This window comes from Sciurus vulgaris (assembly GCF_902686455.1).
Source record: "Sciurus vulgaris genome assembly, chromosome: 2".
Lineage (NCBI taxonomy): Eukaryota > Metazoa > Chordata > Mammalia > Rodentia > Sciuridae > Sciurus > Sciurus vulgaris.
In genome coordinates this window covers 156180064-156199714 of record NC_136462.1, presented here as the reverse complement: position 1 = coordinate 156199714, position 19651 = coordinate 156180064, and the positions used below count along the sequence as shown (strand labels likewise).

Sequence of the window (19651 nt, the reverse complement as noted above, 5' to 3'; positions counted from 1 at the left end):
CACAAAGTAGCCCATCTGAGATATGGTTAGGATTAATCCCATCTTACAAAGAAGGAAAAGGAAGCCCAGAGAGGTTGAATAATTTGTCCAAAGTCACACAGCTGGTATACAGTGAAACTGGTATTTAGACTAGGGCAATTTCATTGTGTTATACTGCCTCCAGAAATATTAAGTGTTCAAAAATCACTTTCACCCAACACTGCCTACTGAATCAAAATGCCTAGTACCTCAACTTCAGACTTTTTCCCCACCTTAGAAGGACCAGCCTGACCTGAATTTCCCAATCTCCTATTCTTTACCTACATGAGTATTAATCATAACAATGATGCTGTGTTAAAGGCAGGAAGTCTTGGTATCAAACCAACTATTTTTTTTTTAATTTTAGTAATTTTTAAAAGCTAAGATACCCTCATAAATCCCTGAAACCCACTCCTGACCTTGGCTCAGAGCTTGAGGCATGGTGGAACTTGAGAGACAAAGGATGGGAGAAAGAAGTTTATATTCCTTAGAACCTCGTGAACCCTAGGTCCAGCTTTGGAGGGGGCCCCCATCTCTGGAGAATTCACTCTTGCTTGAGTGATCCACATCTCAAACTTTTTTGTGGCTCCTCCTGGAACACTGAAGTCTGAGGAGGATAGTTTGAAACCAGGGTCATTCCCTACTCTCAGCTTTGGATATTCAGTGTGATCTCTAGCAGCAATTCAGTGTTATAGTGAAAGGCACACCTCAACTTTACCATTGTTAAACCCTTTGGGGATAATGTTTTGGGGAAAAGTATCAGCCCCTTGGAAGTTAACCTGGTATTTATACAACTCCAAACTCTTTATTTCCAATTAGAAATTAAACTCCTAAACAACCACTTAATGTCAAAATGGAGAAAATGAAAGCAAAAGTTCCTCATAATTAGAGAGCATCCATATGTTTGGCTGAATAGTCAAGGAGTTGCCTGTGTTGTCTCAGCATGATTGCTGGGATAAATTTGGTGCTGTGGATTGGACCCAGGGCTCTAGGCATGCAAAGGGAATCACCCTATCACTGAGCCCTACCCTCAGCTCTTTAGCACAATTGCTAGTAGAACCTACTTTCACTCCAAAAAGGATCAGTTTTGTGCATAACCCATCATCATGGGGTATGCTAGTGATGGTTTGGATGTAAGGTATCCCCCAAAAGCTCACGCGTGAGACAATGCAATAAGGTTCACAGGAGAAATGATTGGGTTGTAAGAGTCTTAACCCAATTAGCGAATTAATCCCTGATGGAATTAATTGAAGTGGTAGGATGTAGCTGGAAGAGGTGGGCATTGGGGTGTGGCTATGGAGTATATATTTTGAATCTGGAGAGTGGAGTCTCTTTTTGCTTCCTGATGATGTGAGCTGCTTCCCTCTGCCACATTCTTCTGCCATGATGTTCTGCCTCACCTTGAGCCCTGAGGAATGGAGCCGGCCTTCTATGGTCTAGGACCTCTGAAATCATGAGCCCTCAAATAAACCCTTCCTCATTTACAGTTGTGCTGGTCAGGTCACTTAATCACAGCAGTGAAAAAGCTCACTAAAACAGTTAGGGAATAGGGTCAGGCTATGACAGCAAAACTCTATTTTCACCATTTGGATGAAGTTGAGATAATATAAGTGCTTTTCCCATGTGTCTAAAAATTATTTTAAATCAAGTTAAATATGGGAAGACTATAAGTAGAACTCTATACACAACTAACAACAAAAGCAATGATAGTAATGAAGGATGTGTTGTTAATGGCCCACCTACCCCTTCACCTTTTGCTCTCTGAAAACAGTCAAAAAGTGGGTCGTTAGAACAACCTGGGAGGCATGTGTGGGAAGGTGGACCCCACCTTTTTTCCTATCACTTATATTCTCCTTTTAAGGCTATTCAGAGTAGGATAGAAAAGAAATAACCAGGATAGTAGATATTTAGTGGGTGCTGACCAGGGACCAGATGCACTCCAACATGGTGAATTCTCACAGGACCTAGATTGTAGTAACTATCACACCCACTTCTTGGGTGTGAAAACTGATGCATGAGGAGATTGAGGAAATTGCTCAAAGCTGCATTCTTGACAAAAAGTGGAGTGGGTTTAGAACCCACTCAAAGCAGCCTTCTTATGAGTTACATGTACTCTCTGCCTATAGAATATGCACCAGGAATGTCCCTGGGTGTTCTCTGGTCTGGCCCATACCATGGCAGTCTAGGTACCAGCTTGTAGTTCTTACCTGTGATATTGTATTGGCCCCAAAGGACTCTTTGTGTATTCTTCAAAGACTCCCTGTCATCCACTGCCAAAAGTCAGGGAGCTTGTATCAGTCAGCTTTGTATTGCTGTGACCAAAATATCTGACAAGAACAAAAGTATATTTTGGCTCTCAGTTTGAGAGATTTAATCCAAGACTGATGAACTTCATTGCTTTGGGCTCAAGGTGAAGCAGAACATCATGTCAGAAAGGCATGGCGCAGAAAAGCTACTTGGCTCACGGCAACCAGAAAGCAGAGAGAACAAAGGAAAGGGGCCACAGAGAAGAAGACTTCCAGGGTACCTCTTCCAGCCATGCTCCACCTGCCTCCCTACAGTTACTACCCTGTTGGTACATTCAAACAAGGGTAGACTAATTAGGTTATGGGTCTCATAATCTAATCATTGCACCTCTGAATATTCCTGAGCTAACATAGGAACTTTGGAGGGAAACTGCATATCCAAACCATATCAGAGCCAGATTCCATTTCTCACCCTGATACCTAACTTATCCATACTCCCCACTTCTCCACAGCTTAGAAGAGGGTACAACATGCACAAGGCTCCTCCAGGTCTCTGTAGCCTTAGCACCTCCATTAGGTAGCCCATGTTGCTAGGTACCTCACCCTGCTCCCTGCTGTGCAGGCTTCCTTTAATTAATTTATTTATTTTTTAGCAGTAAGGATTCCCAAGGGCACTTTACCACTGAGTCACATCCCCGTCCTCCTTCCTTCCTTCCTTCCTTCCTCTTTCTTTCTTTCTTTCTTTCTTTCTTTCTTTCTTTCTTTCTTCTTTCTTTCTTTCTTTCTCTCTCTCTCTCTCTCATTCTTCTTTCAACAGGTTCTCACTAAATTGCTTGGAGCCTTGCTAAATTGCCAAGGTTTGCCTTGAACCTGCAGTTCTCCTACCTCAGCCTCCCAAGGTGCTGATATTACAGGCATGAGCCACTGTGCTCAAGTCCGTCTTCCCTTTCTTGAGCCCACCTTGCTCTCACCACCGTGGTCATTCTCTTGTCACATTATCTGTGAAGTTTTCTGTGGCTCCCACATGCTCCCACCCTTCCTCTGTGATCCCAGATACTCGTATTTATTTGCCTATTGGGATAGTGGTGACAGTCACAGGGTCCCAGCAGCCCTGTTCTCATACTGAGGTACACTGTGCAACCAATTCCCTTTCTGTCTCATGTCAGTTTTTGGCATGGGACAGATACTGTCCATCATTACTTGTTGACTGACTGAGTGAATAATGAATGCTCAGCTTCCCTGATTCTAGAAATAGTGTGTTTGTAAATTCATGATATTCTACCCATCAAGTTCATTTACATAAATTGCTTACCCAATAGACCCAATATCCATGTAAGACAGTAATACATATTTATCTTATTGAATGCTGCTTGTTTTGTTCAATTTGTTTCCACAAGTGGGGGAGGAAGCATTAGGAGGAAAACTTTAGAATAGAAGAGGGAAAGGTTCCCAGGGTTCACAGGTTAGACAGGACAACAGGAAAGTCTTCCTCAGGGAAGGGAGAGCAAAGGAGAGCAGTGGAGGAAGGTGGAACCCAGCACCTCTGCATGGGGTCCAGAGATGTTATGCAGAGGGGCCAGTTAGGGGTCTCCCCTAGGGTCTAGCATTAAAGGGCAAAATCTCTGTTCTCTTCCTTCTACCCTAATCTGAGGTTCCCCTTGTCCCCCTCTTCTAAACACTAGCACTACCCAGAATGATGCAAGTGCTGTCTCCTTCCTCATAGTAAGGGTATCTCCCCTAGGAGTCGTGATGTAAGTGGGACAGGAGAAAGGACAGACATACGTAAGGAGTGACCATAAAAGGGTGGAGAACTGCTAGGCTGCCTTTTTTTAATGGATCCATTCATGTGGTAGAAACTGGCAATGGGATTTGACCTTAACTATTGTGTTGTACAGTACTGATCACACCAGTGCCTCCCAATCCAAGTCTCTGTGAAGAACAGTGGATAGCTTTTTTCTCTGAAAGGTCACCTCCAGTTCCCCTAAAACATCTAACCCCATTCCCTCCACTGCTGCTCCAGCTACTCAGTGAGGAAGCTGGGGGCCCAGGGAGTTACTTCTAAACCCAACAAAGTCTTGGTGGGGTTGTGCTGGGGCTCAAGGAGGTCACAGCCTCAAAGGTGACATTAACACAAGCCAGGTTCCTTAGTACCAGCTCTCCCTTGAAAACAATATTCCACTTGCAAACCTCATTTTCAGCAATTCTGCACCTGTGTGAATCAGCAGAGCTGGAGGAAGGGGACTTTGCCTGTCTCTGTATAGCAGGAAATGCCAGCGATTTCAAACTGTCTGGAGGTTGGGGTCAGAGGACGAGGTCAGTCCTCAAGCCCTTCCTGACAACCCTCCTTCCCAGGCACATTCCACAGACCTGATTTGAAGACCCTCAGCGGATGACTCAACCAGGATGCAAGGTGGGGATTCTCAGGTTCTGGTACCTGCAGCCTCTGCCCAAGCGATCACTTCGTACAGAAGACCTGAGGAGGTAGAGTTCGCTTTCTTTGGGAGCATCTCTGTTTCCGCAGGTGCATCTCCATTCCCTGTGCTCACCCCACTTCAACTCCACTGAGTTCTAACTGAAAAGTCATCGAGAACCCGCGGTTGTCTGGTCAGTAGGAAAGGGAAAATTGGGACACTGCTGCCCACCTGGGACAGACCACGACGTCGGTAAGGGCCTCGGGTTCTGCCTTTTTGAAATGGTTTTAGCCATGGGGCAGTTCTTCCCGAAAATTAAAGGGGCAAGGAGAGAGGATCTCAAGTGCAGGGCAAATGGCTCTGCACTTTTCAGCCGATCCCGGACACCTCATTAGTCAAATGGAGATCTGCCCTTGACATCCATACCATTTAACTCTCGCGAAGACCTGTTCCATTTCATTAGATAAGCCCATTTCATTAGAGGCGGAACCTGAGGCTTGGTGGTGAATTACAGGTCTGTACAGGGCGGAGAGTGGTGGTCTTGTTTTCCTTTTTCCCTGCCAAGTCCCAGAGAGTAGAGCAGATGGGGAAGGCTTGGCCTGAGATCACGATGGTGACGGAGGGAAAACCGGGGGAGGATTTAGGGATTGGGGTGGAGATCCGAGGGTCGTGGGTGGAGCTGGAAGACCAGAGACGGCAATCGAGGTGGGAAAACAGGGCGGGGCCCAGAGAGGGCTACGGGGCGGGGCATGGGGCACGCTGGAAGAATGGAAGCAGAGGGGCTCCTTCCGAGAGGAGATAGAACTGGCGGAGGCAATGGAACCAGCCCGGCTCCAGCAATAGTGGGGCGCGGTGCAGGAATGGGCGGGCTTTCAGCGCTGTGCCTGTCTCCTGCGGCTTAGGCGGAGCAGGCTGAGAGCCGCGCATCTGCGCGCAAGACCCCGGGGTCCCGCCGCCCGCAGTTTCTTAAGCTGCGCTCGCTGCACCACGCTCAGCCACTGGGGTGGGCACCCCCAGGCATGAGCGCCCCCGTGACGCTGCCCCCAGGGGGCGAAGAAGGACTCGAGACTACCTGGCCCCCGGCCGCCAACGCTAGCCGTATCCCGGCAGAGGAGGAGGAGGAGACGCGGTCCGACGGCACCGCTGGTATGGTCACCATCCAGAGCATCTATGCGTTAGTGTGCCTGGTGGGCCTGGTGGGCAACGCCTTAGTCATCTTCGTGATCCTTCGCTACGCCAAGATGAAGACGGCCACCAACATCTACCTGCTCAACCTTGCCATCGCTGATGAGCTCTTCATGCTGAGCGTGCCCTTTGTGGCCTCCTCAGCCGCTCTGCGCCACTGGCCCTTCGGGTCAGTGTTGTGCCGTGCGGTGCTCAGTGTGGACGGTCTCAACATGTTCACCAGTGTTTTCTGTCTGACGGTGCTCAGCGTGGACCGCTACGTCGCGGTGGTGCACCCTTTGCGCGCCGCCACCTACCGGCGTCCCAGCGTGGCCAAGCTAATTAACTTGGGAGTCTGGTTGGCATCCTTACTGGTCACCCTGCCCATCGCTGTCTTCGCAGACACCAGGCCAGCTCGGGGCGGCCAGGCAGTGGCTTGCAACCTGCACTGGCCTCACCCGGCCTGGTCGGCAGTCTTCGTTGTCTACACCTTTTTGCTGGGCTTCCTGCTGCCAGTTCTGGCCATTGGCCTGTGCTATCTGCTCATTGTGGGCAAAATGCGAGCCGTGGCACTGAGGGCTGGCTGGCAGCAGCGGAGGCGCTCAGAAAAGAAGATCACTAGACTCGTGCTGATGGTAGTGGCAGTCTTTGTGCTCTGCTGGATGCCTTTCTACGTGGTACAGCTGCTGAACCTGTTTGTCACAAGCCTTGATGCCACTGTCAACCATGTGTCCCTCATCCTCAGCTATGCCAACAGCTGCGCCAACCCCATTCTCTATGGCTTCCTCTCTGACAACTTCCGCCGCTCCTTCCAAAGAGTTCTGTGCCTGCGCTGCTGCCTTCTGGATGCTGCTGGGGGCGCTGAGGAAGAGCCTCTGGACTACTACGCCACTGCTCTCAAGAGTAGAGGTGCGGCAGGATGCATATGCCCCCCACTTCCTTGCCAGCAAGAGCCTGTGCAAGCAGAACCCAGTCGCAAGCACGTTGCCCTCACTGGGACCACCACCTTCTGAAGACCCTATTCACCTACCCAGCCTGACCACCACTGTCAAGGACTGCACCACCCTTACAGCCCAGCAACTGCACCTCCTGGATGCTCACCTAAGAACAACCACCTGTTTCCACTTAGGCCCTCTCCTCCCAGCAGTGTGTGCCCTTCACAAGAGCATTGGAACTCCTCTACCGTTCCCCTCTCCCCAGGACTCTGGCTTTCAGGAGAACAGCCACCATGGGGGTAGGACTTTTCTGGGAACCCGGTATGGTGTTGATCAATTCTGAACCTCTGTCTATTTTTAGAGGGGTGGGAGGCAGGAGGTGGCCAGAGGGGCGTAGCCAACTGTGTGTAACTTGTTGCAGTGACTGCTTGAAAGAGGAATCAGGAGGGTGGAGGCAGGCAGTGGCTCTTCCTTTTAGCAGGCTTTTTGCCTTGTGCTGGGAATCCAGCATGTGCAGAGAGAGAAGGGTGGAAGAAGAATTGCCTGTTCCTGGGCTCTTGTTGCTAAGTGAGATTTCTGTGCAACAGCCTGAGGCACTTGTTCTGTGGCCCCTCACCCTGTGACCTGACACCTGCTTATCATCATACGTGTCTCCCAGATTAGTATCCAGGGCTAGTAGCAGGTTTCCTGTGAGTGAAAAGGGTTTGTAGAGACATGATACAGGGTTTGCTACAAGGCATAAAGCCAGGTCAGTAATAAAAAAGCAGAGGATAAAATCTCATCTAGCTCCTATGATGTGTTTCCCCCCACCCCTCCTGATTCTTGTATGTGGGAACATGAGACCTCATTAAAGCCCCAATTTATAATGTGGTGGAAAGTGGAAGGGGATAGGGAAAGAACAGGGATCCAGAGTGGAGGGAAGTCAGCCCACATTGTGAAAGAGGAGCAGCTCTGTCACTATTTGAACATATCGACATTCAAGAAAACATCAGCAGGATGTAGCTATTAACATGCAGACTGAACACAGTAAAAGATTGTGACTTTTTCTTTGATTGGATAACCAAAGTGTGGGTTATTTTTTTGCTAAAATGAAAAGACTGCTTGTAAGGTGCTTTCCCTCTGATAAAAGCAGAGCAGCAGGGCTGAGAAAATACTTGGAACACGTAGGTTGGTATCTAGAGTGAGAATATGTGGTTATGTGGTCCTGAAGTGCTGTTTGGGAGACTCCCACCTGACTTAGCCTAGCAAAGATACTTTTAGGTTTGTCTGAGCCTGTCCTGATGATGCCAGAAAGATATGCCAGGTGAAAGGGGGAAGGACAATCCAAGGGTGAGCCCATCTGTATTTTAGAATAGATTTTCAGCAAGTACCCATGTCTCCAGGGGTCTTTAAGAGAAAACACCCTGTTCCTGTCAACCTCACAGCCTTGAAGTCATGACTGTGTGTCTTCTAGGGCAGTTAGAACATGTTCCAAGAAATGGGTACAGGGGAGCTGCTTGGAGACTAATGAGAGTCCAGTCAGGGCCAAGAGGCAGGGGAAGGTCTGTGACAGTGCCTACTGCCACCTGGATCTGGGCTTCTCTCTAAGAGCCTGGGAGAAGCAGGCAATGGCACTCTTCTGAGGATTCTGCACCAGAGCCAGTTTTATGTGATATGAACAGGTGGCTGGTATGCAGAAACAGATAAGAGAGCTGAGTTCTGGTCTCAAGCACAAATGTCATGTGACTCAGGCAGGGAACTCAACCCCTGGTCCTTAGAATTCTCACCTGGAAAATCAGCAGGTCTTTCTAGTACTGGTACAGGTAACTCCTGGGGGTTTCACCTTATACTTTTTTTTAATTTAGAGGACTGAAAATACCACTTCTTTCTTTTAAAATGAAAAAGGAAAAGCATTGCATCAACTGTCTTTGGACATCTTACTGTTGGATACTTATCCCCTCCAAACAGTCAGCCAGCAGAATGGTCTAAGAGTGGCAATCCGCATTGGCTGATGTGGAAAGCTGGGTGGACAAGGAGCACTGGTGGGTCATTAGGGTCTGCCTTTCTGGTGATCTTCATCTACCCCAGATATGGACAAGTCTCTACTATATTCTAGAGTCCTTTGATCCCACAAGCATTCATGTGCACATACATACGTGCAACACTCATGTATATGCACAGACACAAGTAGCCATCTCTACCTTGTCTGGACTCTCCAGAATCACCCTGGACATCCAGAATCAGTCAATTCCCATTTCTGTGCCTCTTGTAACCATAACTTCATGAATGTCTTTAAAACTGAACAATTTTTGTTCCCCAGTGCCAGGTGGGGATACTTGATAAATGTGTTTGGAACACACTGCAATGATCACCCAGGTTGATGGCAATGAAATGAGAGTTCCTGGCACTGGCAATGATCCCAGTGGGTGGGGGTGCTAAACCTTTGCCACAGCTTGAGTGGGTTAGCCTTCTAGTGACTCTTGGGCACAGATCAAGAGTCTTGGTAACACTCATACATGACTGCCCAGGTTACAACAGAATTAGCACATTCAATATTTAAAACATAGCCTTTTAACTTAGATGATGATGGTTGATGGAGAGGCATCTTCCAGAGATGAGAAGGAAAGTCACCAGCAACAGGGAACCTCAGTTTCAGCCTTAAACCCATGAGCAAGGATTTAAGCTCACCAAGCCTCTATTTCCTGCTTGAAATATGCACGAAAGGAGTTTTCAAGTTTTTAGCTCTTCCCAGATGTAAACCATTTTCTTAATTCTCTAGAGAGATGGGGAGAGTGGCAGGCAGCATTCTTTTATTCTTTTTTTTTTTTTTTTTTTTTTTTTTTTTTTTTTTTTTTTTTTTTTTGGTGGTGGTGCTGGAGATGGAACCCAAGGCCTTGTGCATGCAAGGCAAGCACTCTACCAATCAAGCTATCTCCCCAGCCCTCTTTTATTCTTAACTTTCTTTCTGTTACTTGTGAAACGTGTATTCACACTGCCCTCCACACTTTAGTAATAAATCACACAGGGGCAGAGGGGTGTTCCTATTGACTATTCTCTTCATTAGCTGCAGAGCCTTTTCAATTCTCAGGGCTGAACAACTGAGCAGCACCAAAACATCCTGAGCATTTGTCTGGAGATGGGTTTGAAGATGGTCAACAGTCCTGCCATCTTGCATTAGTGACCATAAAACCCAAGATTTTTGTAACAACCAATTGCACGGCTCTGTCCCCCTTGCTCATGTTCAGCAAATGTGAAGTGAATTGAAGTCAGTGAGCCATATGGCCAGAGTCCTGAAAACCACTTATTTATACATTTCACAGCCCTGGAGGTGACAATGTAGGTGCACTTTGATAGTCTTTCTCAGCTTGTTAGGACTAGAAGTTACAGCTTTGGACTTCAATATTAATAGAAACATTTTCTACCTCAAGTACAAACAGCTTTTGGCCCTCCCCTCAGTCCATCAGAGAACTTGCTTTGCCTTTAAATTGCCTTTAATTTATTGCACCGTCACAAGCCAGGTGTTCAAGTATTCCAGAGAGTGGCAAACTTGACAGGTGAACTTCATCAGAGCTTTTGCCCAGCAAGTTGTCACTCTATCTTTGAGAAAAGAGGGATACCATTTCACTTTCATCTTGAAATTCCTGGATGCACTTCTATTTAAAATATCATACCTGGCATTCCTTTGGTCCCAAAGGCTGATACAAAGAAAAAGTCCAAATGTGACATTTTTTTCATGTTGCCTCAGAAACCTAATGTGAATCCTAGCAAATTTCAGCATTTAAACTCTTCTCTGGTAAGGTGTAGATTATGAATCACTCCCATTTTCACTTTATTATCTTAAGGCTATAGCATATAGCATAGCCTCAAATTTCTTAATCACAAATGTCAGAATCCTAAGCTGTGTTGGCTCTGATGCCTCCATATGGCAGTCAACACTACATGGCAACTTTGCTCTGTAGTTCTGTGGACAGGTGGGGGTACCCTTGGACAGTGAGCCAAGTACTTCTCTCAATCAAGCAATTGACTTCAAGATAACACAATGAGTCTACACAGACAGGATCCCAGACATGGAGTGTGAAGATTAGTGGAAAAGGTAGGCATTCATCAAATAACCACAGAAATGAAGATATAATTCCATTCTAAACTGAAATAAAAACTATACAGGAAAGGAATCTGGCTGTCATGAAATGATATAATAAAGACTTCCCTGGTCTCAGAGCAGGCATCCCTACAGAAGGTTCCTGGAGACCACCTCCTGCAAAGGATATGTGGGAATTAACTAGGAGAGGAAGGATGTGCAGTAGAGTATGGGATGCATTCTAAGCAGAGGAAACAGTATCTGCAAAGGGCCTGCAGTGGGAGATATTATAATGTCCTCATGTGACTGGCATAGACTCAACAGTAGCTGGTGATTCTGGGTCATCTGGAGGTGCTGGAAGATAGAAAGGGGCAAGAGTCTGTGCAGAAACATCTTAAGGATTTAACGCTTTGTCCCAAGAACCATGGGACAGCAGTGACAAATTCCAATGAGAAACTTGGGTCTAAGGGATCAGCAGAATGATCTTATCATTTTTTTAACTTTCACTAACTTTGAATCAACTGAAAAGCAGAGTCCCCAGCCTAATCAGATTGACTTAGTGTCTACAGCAGAGGGCTGCCCCAGGTCATTGCTGTCACAGAGTGGACATGCACCAGTTAGGGTGAGAGAATAGACAGGGACAAGTCCCAGTTATCCCACTTGCCAGCCTTGCATGACTCCTGGAAAGCTGCATAGCCCTGTGGAGAGGGCAGAACAATAGTTTTCACCCACACATGCTCAGTGCCACCCGATGGGCCTGGTGCCTGGCTCAGAGGAGCAAAGCTCACCAAATCACGATGAGGAGGGACTTGGAGTGTTGCAGAGATTCTGTGTGTGTGTTTTATTATTTAAATTAGTCTTTCTATAGCCATTTTGAGCAGACTGTGATTCCTTTTAAATCTATTTTTATTCAAGTCTAATTTGCATATGGTAAAATTCTCTGTTTTTAGGTGTACAGTTCTATGAATTTTGACATGTAGTTATGATTTCGTAGCTGCCACCCCAATCAAGATAGGGACTATTTCTGTCACTAGCTACTTCCTACTCAGTGGCTTTGATTTGCAACTAGAAAGGGGGCCACAGAGAGGATACAGATTTGGGGAGAACAGGAGGGATAGAGAATTGGGTGATGCTTTCCAATGTCCAGGAAATTTACCCAATAATTCCCTTCCTTGAGCTCCTACCACCAGCCTGAGGAGTCAACCTTTTGACTTAGGAAGTTGCTGCCTTCTTCATCTCCTGAATTAGAATATTTTTTGTCTTAACCACTGAGCCACATCCTCAACCCTTCTGGAGTTCAGCATCCTGGACTCCAGAAACCACCTGGACATACTCTCCCTGTTTTATCTTTGTTTTATATGGCTGCTTACCATGCTCTGGAGAGTTGCTGACAAACTGAAAAAAGAAACCAGCACTAACTCCAGGCCCTTCCCAGGGTTTTCTTTCTTCTAGAATTACATGTTAGATTTCCACAGGACCATGTCTTAGGTGAAAATATGAGAAGAAAGATGGGAGCCAAATCTTGGCAAAGAATCACACACACACACACACACACACACACACACACACACACACACACACAAAATGGCCTTTTGGGTTTATGTCATAATTTCCAAACAATTTGTATTAATAGGGAGACTCTTATTATAAGGGTAATGGGCTAGTATGTCCAATGTCTTTGTGCAAGGTGGAGTCCCTTTTCTCAGGGAAACTAAATCCAAGCAGGGCAGGAGACAAAAAAAGAAGGGAGGAATTAGGGAGGTTGTTGAAAAGCCCCTTAACTGCTTACTGAGTGGGATGAACAATCCCAATGGTCAGGTGAACTAGCAGATGGGGGTGACTCCAGAGGAGTAAGTGAAGAGGGCAATACTAGAGATGCTTCCATGGTTGGAAAATACAGAAAAGACAATAATGGCTGTGAAATTTCCTATTTTAACAGGAAATCTCTTTCAGGCTTCAGGCAGAGATTCAAGGAAACGTCTGGCCTGTAGCCTGGATGGCATGATTGTCACAGACCCCAACTTTGAATCCTGGTGTTTTTCATTAGATCACCAGAGCTGATGATGTCTGCTCCCCCACCCTAATTCAAGTGGGTGTGACTTTGAGTGATCAGATCCCCATGGTTCTTTTGTCTTCCTCAATCACACTTTCAAAACAGGCTGAAAAGGATATTGATTCATTTAGAATCTGATGTTAAAACAATGTTTAGTTTTCCTGGGAGAGGAAATTGACTGTTTGCCTATATCTGAACCTGCTGATCATGAATAAATGAAGGAAGGACTCACTTGAAATAAAAAAGATAGCACTGAGCCTAGTCATTCATTCTGGAATAGCAAGAAAAAAACCTGGGTGTTACCTGTATTATTTTATGTAGAAATGCCTGTAAGGGTCCAGGATATATTTTGGGAACCCTCCACCGAGTCAAGACCATGATGAAAATGTGTTTTTATGTTCTTGTAATCTTGGTTTTCCTTGATGGTATAATGCTCCCACATTTAACCCAAGAATAATAGGAGACCCCAAATTAGATATTGGAGATCTTCTGTCACTTGGCCCTACCCACACCTTAATGTCACACACTAGGGCCTCCCTACAGCTTCAGATGGGAGACCTGAGTTCTGCGTGGGCTGGTGGCGTCTCTCTTTGGAACTTGACCAAGTGGGAAGAGCACTTGGGAGATGTTCCACCCTTCTCTGTGGTCTCCTTGGGAGGACAATAGAGGAGTCTTTCCATCCCTATTCTTTAACTGAGCATATGAACAGAGAGTACAGACTAAAGCCTTCTGAACTGGATTTTACAGCTGCTGAAGGATTACTCTCACCCTACACAAGTATCTCCCTCCTTAAGTTGTGATTGATACCCCAAATCCCACCTTTACAGTAAAGTTCCTCTGAGATGACAGCATCCCTTGTAAGTGTCTTGAAAGAACACTTTCTGCTTCCTACACAACTTTGAATTTGCCCCATAACACTTGAGATTCCAATACCACTTTTTCTTTATTCACTTGCCCATCCACTAATTCCTTTGAGCATAAATAACGATTATGGGACATCTTTTATGTCTCAGAAACTGTGCTCACTCACCCTGTCTACTCTTCACAGAAACCTAGTAAGGCAGCACCTGTAGCACCCCACTTTACAGCCTTAAAGAGGTTAGGTAGTACCCATGGTCAAGTGACCACTAGATGTCAGGCCCAGATCAAATCCCCACTATGTCATCCCCACTCATTGTTAGACCTACTGGTTGCTTACAAAAGGAATTGCAGGGTTTTTGTTCTCTTCAGGTACATGCAAATAAGCCTAGAAGCAGCTGTTATCTTCCCAAATAATTGTGAATCCCAGAATGCTCTGTTACAACTCCTTAATTAGCCCATTTTCACCAAGGGCACCATTTATCTGTACCTGCTTTGCCTCATTGATTGAGTTCTTCCTTCACAAAGACTTATTGAACTCCCAAATAGAAGCAATGCTTAACTTGCTACCTTCACAGGACACTATGTAGTAGCTGCCCCCAGCACATAGCATACTAAAGTTGAATCTTAGATGAATACTGAGATCTCCAACTGTCTTCCCACAATTACTCAGATTAACCCTGAGCAATTCAGCATGATTTAGATGTATAAAAAATTTCAATACTTGACTGAACTCATTTTTTCTCATGTCTGCTTTATGAAAACTTTCATATCCATTCACATGAAATTTAGCCAACTCTATCATTCTAGGAAAAGGGTCCAAGAAATCTGTATCACAAAGACAGTATTTCTAATATCCAACATAGATGAGGATGAATGAATAATGACTGAGACCTTGGTAATAAGGAATGGTCACTTGAATTTGAGCCAAACACCCTTTCTGACTACCTTGGGTTCGAATACCTCAGAGAGCAGATAGAGCCAACCATATGAGGAAGGACACATCCCTTGGATTCTGGAGATGCCAAAGGAAAGATTGTCCCTTTAATTCATCTCAACATATGATCCTATAATGTATTTGAAAACACATTAACATAAGTCATTTTGTATGAAGTTACAGAAAGACAAAATAAATAATTGTGCACACAAGTTAACATGAACTCTTACCTTGAAAATAATCTCCTCTGGAAAGACTTTTGAAAGTCAAAGATGGTGCTATGATCAAGCAGCATGGGTGGTAGGGTGTAGACCAGTATTTAATGCATCTCATGGGCATTTGCATTGTTTGTGAGCCCCATTTAATGACATAAAACTAGGAGATGGGAGAGGAAAAGTGAAGAGATACATAACCCAAAAGCACATTGTAATTTGTTTAATTTGTTTATTTTGTACAAGTATAGTCATAAGCAAGGGTTTTGCCTGTGTTCTAGTTTAACTCCAATAAATAAATAACTATGTACAAATGTGCTGAGTTCACAAAACAGTAGAGAAAAACCTTTGCCTTACATATGTACTTACACATATGATACATTTTTCCCCCATCCATTGAAGCATGATTCCATTTCTGGCTTAGTTGAACCAAACCTTCTTGACCCTGTGTGGTAATGTCTAGAGGTGTGTACCTAGTCTTTTCTACCAGAAAGCAAAGCTATACAATGAAAATTCCTCAGTTTCTTGAAAATAAAGGGCCTGATGTGGCCTGCTACTTATTACTGACCCATATTTAATGTTCTCCAGATAGTTGGAAATAGTCTAGAACTATTGTCTTCAAATGACTGTGCAGATAACCCCCTTGCAGTTATTATTTAAATGCAGTTTTTCATGAACTAAGTAGGCTGGAGCCTAGGACTCTGCATATCTAAGGAGTTCCCATAGGAGGCCCAATTCTTATCCCAGAACCATATCCAACAGCCAGGGCGAGGAGGGAGACATTCCCCAAGTGCCTCATTATGGTGAGGTCCTAATTGAGCATTGTTATGGTTGGATATGAAGTGTCTCCCCCTGTGCAGGAGTGTTCAGAGGTGAAATAATTGGATTGAGAGCTGGAATCTAATCAGTCCATACTAATTTGAAAGGACTGAATGGTAACTGGAGGCAGAGGAGTCCTGGATGAAGGAGGTGGGTGACTGGGGGCATACCCTGGAAGGGTGTATCTTCCCTGTGGCCCCTTCTTTTTCTCTCTCTGCTTTCTGACCCCTCCAGGAGCTGAGCTGGACTCCCCCACCATGATGTTCTTCTGCCTCACCTTGAGCCCAGGGCAATGAAGTCAACCATCTATGAACTGAAACCTCTGAATACAGAGCCCCAAATAAACTTTCCTTCTTCTAAGTTGTTCTTGTTAGATATTTTGGTCACAGAAACATAAATTTGACTAAAAGGGCATCCCTCCTTCTCCATTTCCAAGTTCCCAATCCCCTCAAAACCAGTAGGGCTGCTTTTATTTATGTCACTTGAACTACAAGTGACAAGAGCAATTGAGAGTCAAATTAACAAGAAGCATGCAGCTCAAAGATTTCTTAAGCTGTCCCCTGGGAGGTATTTCTCTCAATTTAGGGCAAGCATCTGAATATTTTTGACACTGTCAAAAATTAATAATAATAATAATAATATCAACAACATCAATTATGATGGAAACTACATAAAAACTTAACAACAAATTCTGTTTTTCAGTCCAAGTCAAATCAACAACAATGAAACCCAGGCTCACTTTTTAAAAACTGAAGATAAAAATTCCTTGGGTTGAATTTCTATGACAGTCCAGTGACATTAATTTAAATATTGCCTCTCAATTTTTAACATTTGCTAAAATTATTGAGCTCTGGAAGCTTAAAATTTTGGGATAAATTATCAAAGCTGGTGAAAAAAAATATTCCATTGTTTGGGTTTTAGTGTTTTTGTTTCTGTTTCCTGTAGGATGTCTGCCTAGATGGACAGCTAACAGCAAAGAAGTAGGGCCAAGAGAGAGGTAGTGAGGAAGAGAGAGAAAAAGGAGAGATGGGAGGAGAGAGAGGAGGTAATAGAGAGTCACACACACATAAAGTTCATATTAGAGAGATGCAGGTAGGGAAAAAAGCAAAGGGATGAAAAAAACTAAATACTTAAAAATAATAATAAATATGCTGGTCATCATCACTAGCTCACAAGTCAGCCCCCAAAGCTATAGACCAGTAAGGCTCACCCTTCCTGTCCCTGTGGTGAGGGCCTGGGACACTTTGCAGTCTGTGTCTTCGTTTAAATTTGCATCTCTGCCCAGTTGTCCAGTGGTATTCTTGGAAGAGATTGGGGCTCCCCTCCTTCCAATCCTTTCCTGCCCAACTACAGTATGGGAGGATGGAGGAAGGTCTTCTCCAGGTGTCAAGCAAGCTAGGGTGCTTTTGAGTAGCCAACCAGAGAGGCACAGAAGGAGGGAAAAGCCATGACAACACCCAGGTCCCTGGAGGGAGGGCCCTCAGAGTTTCTGCAGCGTCCGATCAGTTCTCACCTGCTGCAGCACCACCTCCTTGGCTGGTGACCCGCACTTGTACTCCAGCTCCGGTCGCGCAGTGCCCTGCTTTTTGCGCTGGTGGCATAGGAGTGCCAAAAGTGCCACCACCAGCGACAGGCTCGCGATGGAGATGCCAATGAGCACGCCTGAATGCACAGGCCCCGCGGTAGGAGAACTTGAGGTGGAGACTGGCGTCGGACTGACCGGGAGCTCTCCAGAGCCACCTTCGTCGTCGTCGCTGGTGGACACCTTGATAGGGTCACAGTCTGTGCCAACCTGACCCGCAAGAGCGGAGTCGGGCCCACAGATACATTCATAGGAGCCAGGGAAGTTGCGGCACTCATGAGAACAGTATCCGTTGTCGCACTCGTCTATGTCCATGCACATGAAACCCTCGTCCAGGATGTAGCCTTCCGGACACCGGCAGGTGTCTGGACTGTTGGGGTCACAGTCTGCGGGGCATGCAGTCTCATTGCAGAACATCAGGCACCTGTGCGAGTCTTGGGGACTGGGTGCAAAGCCCTCAGCGCAGATGCAACGGTACTCTGTTGGGCTCACCAGCTGACATTGGTACTCGCAGTTAGCACTGAAACACGGATCAACGAGCTCCACGCATTCGCCATCTACCAGTTCATAGCCAGGATAGCAGTGGCACTCAAAGCCGCCCTTCGTGTTGACACAACGTTGCAGGCACAGATTTGGAACCAGCATACAGTCGTCCACGTCCTCGCACCGGTGCTGGTCGGCCGCCAGTTGGTAGCCAGTCTCGCACATACACATGTAGGAACCCGGCACGTCGGAGTTGTTGACACAGAAGTGTTCACAGAGATCGTTGCAGGATTGCACCATAGGTGCGGCGCAGGAGCGACCGTCTTCCTGCAGAGCTGCGTCGCCTGGGCAGAGGCAGCTGGGCGTCACAGCGCTCCGGTTGCACGCGTGCTCACAGCCTCCGTTCTCCACGTTGCAGTCCCAGGCACCGGGAGCCTCCCGACTCCAGCGCGCCTCTGCAGCTGCAGGCGGCGCAGTGCACATCAACTCCAAGCCCAAGTTCTCCACTACAGCGGAGGTGCCCACTGGCAGTGCCTGAAAGTCCCGGCCATGGGCCCCGAACGGGGTGCTATAAGTGCTTGGGACGTGAACCGCAACTGCGGCGCTGGGGTCCACCGCCAGGGGCCTGCAGGAGGCTGGGAAGTGGAACTCGCAGAGGAAGCCGTCGGCCTCCTGGTTGCACTGTTGCTCCTCCCAGACCGGTTCTCCAGGCGCTGAGGCTACCATTGCCGAGACAGTGACGCACAGCGGGCCGCAGAGGGGCACCCCATCGTGGTCAAGCGCCCACCTGCTATAGCTGGTACGATTGTCACCTGTAACCCAATGGAAGCCGCGTAGGGGCCCAAGTTGCTCCGGGTCGCCGCAGCCCTGCGGGAGCTGCAGACCGATCCAAAGACGTGGGCCGATGCTGTCATCGTCGCTCAGCAGCAGGGAGATGACATCGGCAGCCACCGAGGAGCGCACCGTCATCAGGTGTCCTCGCAGGCGCTCGCAGGCCTGGTTGGCAGCGAGGAAGGTCACGGGACCCGGGAAAAGCGCGAAGCACTCGTGTTCGACGCACTGACTGCTGCTGAGCTGCGGCTCTGCTGGTGCGGGAAGCCCCAGGCCCGCCGGGGCCAACACACCCAGAAGAAAGACGCCGAGCATGCTGTCCAAGGGTGCTGCGTGCAGGCGCCAGAAAAAGTGCGGGCTCTGTGACGGGACTGGGACCTGGCCCGGGCAGAGAGGCACAGGGCGCCGCTGGCTTCAGCCACTGGCTTTGGTCCCAGCCCAGACGCTTCTGACTGCGGCGCGCTTCCCCGGCGAGGCAGCCTCTGACATACTAGTCTGCCCCGACCGGAGTTTATAAATGCGCAGCCCTCCCTCCCTGGACGTTCGGGAAAAGGAAGGAAGTGCCTGGTGGGAAGGGCTGATGTTGCATGCTCGGATTACTGGGTTCTCCGGACGACTTGCGCCCGCCCTCACGCCTGGGATCACCTCGCTGGGATGAGTAAACCCGGCCGCCAGCGCAGGGAAGTCCTCGGGCGGGGCCGACAGGGGCAGGCGCCACGGAAGAACAGCACTCCTGTCAGCAAGACAGGTCCCGCCCGACCAGTCCGGTCTCCACCCGTGCACCCCTTCTTTAAACTCTTGATCCGGATCCTCTTTTCTAATCCCCACTCCCCAAATATTAATACTGATTTCAAGGAAATCTTGGATTGCGGGGATTCTGGGAACAAGAGACCAAGGAAAGCTGGTTTTGAATGGGGTGGAGAGGGAAGGGTGTGGATGGTGCCTAAGACCTGCAGAACTCTTGGGGGGTAGTGTCCGGCATGAAGAGGACATTTGCCCAAGGGTGGGGAGCATGGATTTCCACAAAGATTATATCGCTAGAAGG

At 47.1% G+C, this 19651-nt stretch overlaps 2 protein-coding genes across 2 annotated transcripts; one reads left to right on the top strand and one right to left on the bottom strand.

Moving 5' to 3' along the window:
* The first annotated feature begins 399 nt into the window (after nucleotides 1–399).
* SSTR4 (somatostatin receptor 4) lies at nucleotides 400–10962 on the top strand. The gene has a single exon (XM_079123687.1). It carries the CDS (start codon nucleotides 5695–5697, stop codon nucleotides 6850–6852), a length of 1158 nt encoding a protein of 385 aa, XP_078979813.1. The 5' UTR covers nucleotides 400–5694; the 3' UTR covers nucleotides 6853–10962.
* Nucleotides 10963–16192: 5230 nt separating this feature from the next.
* THBD (thrombomodulin) lies at nucleotides 16193–19356 on the bottom strand. Its single transcript, XM_079123610.1, has one exon. The coding sequence runs from the start codon at nucleotides 18919–18921 to the stop codon at nucleotides 17191–17193; it is 1731 nt and encodes a 576-aa protein (XP_078979736.1). The 5' UTR covers nucleotides 18922–19356; the 3' UTR covers nucleotides 16193–17190.
* Nucleotides 19357–19651: the final 295 nt, after the last annotated feature.

Coding starts and splice junctions, on each gene's coding strand:
- SSTR4 (XM_079123687.1), top strand. CDS start 5,695: ATGAGCGCCCCCGTGACGCTGCCCCCAGGGGGCGAAGAAGGACTCGAG.
- THBD (XM_079123610.1), bottom strand. CDS start 18,921: ATGCTCGGCGTCTTTCTTCTGGGTGTGTTGGCCCCGGCGGGCCTGGGG.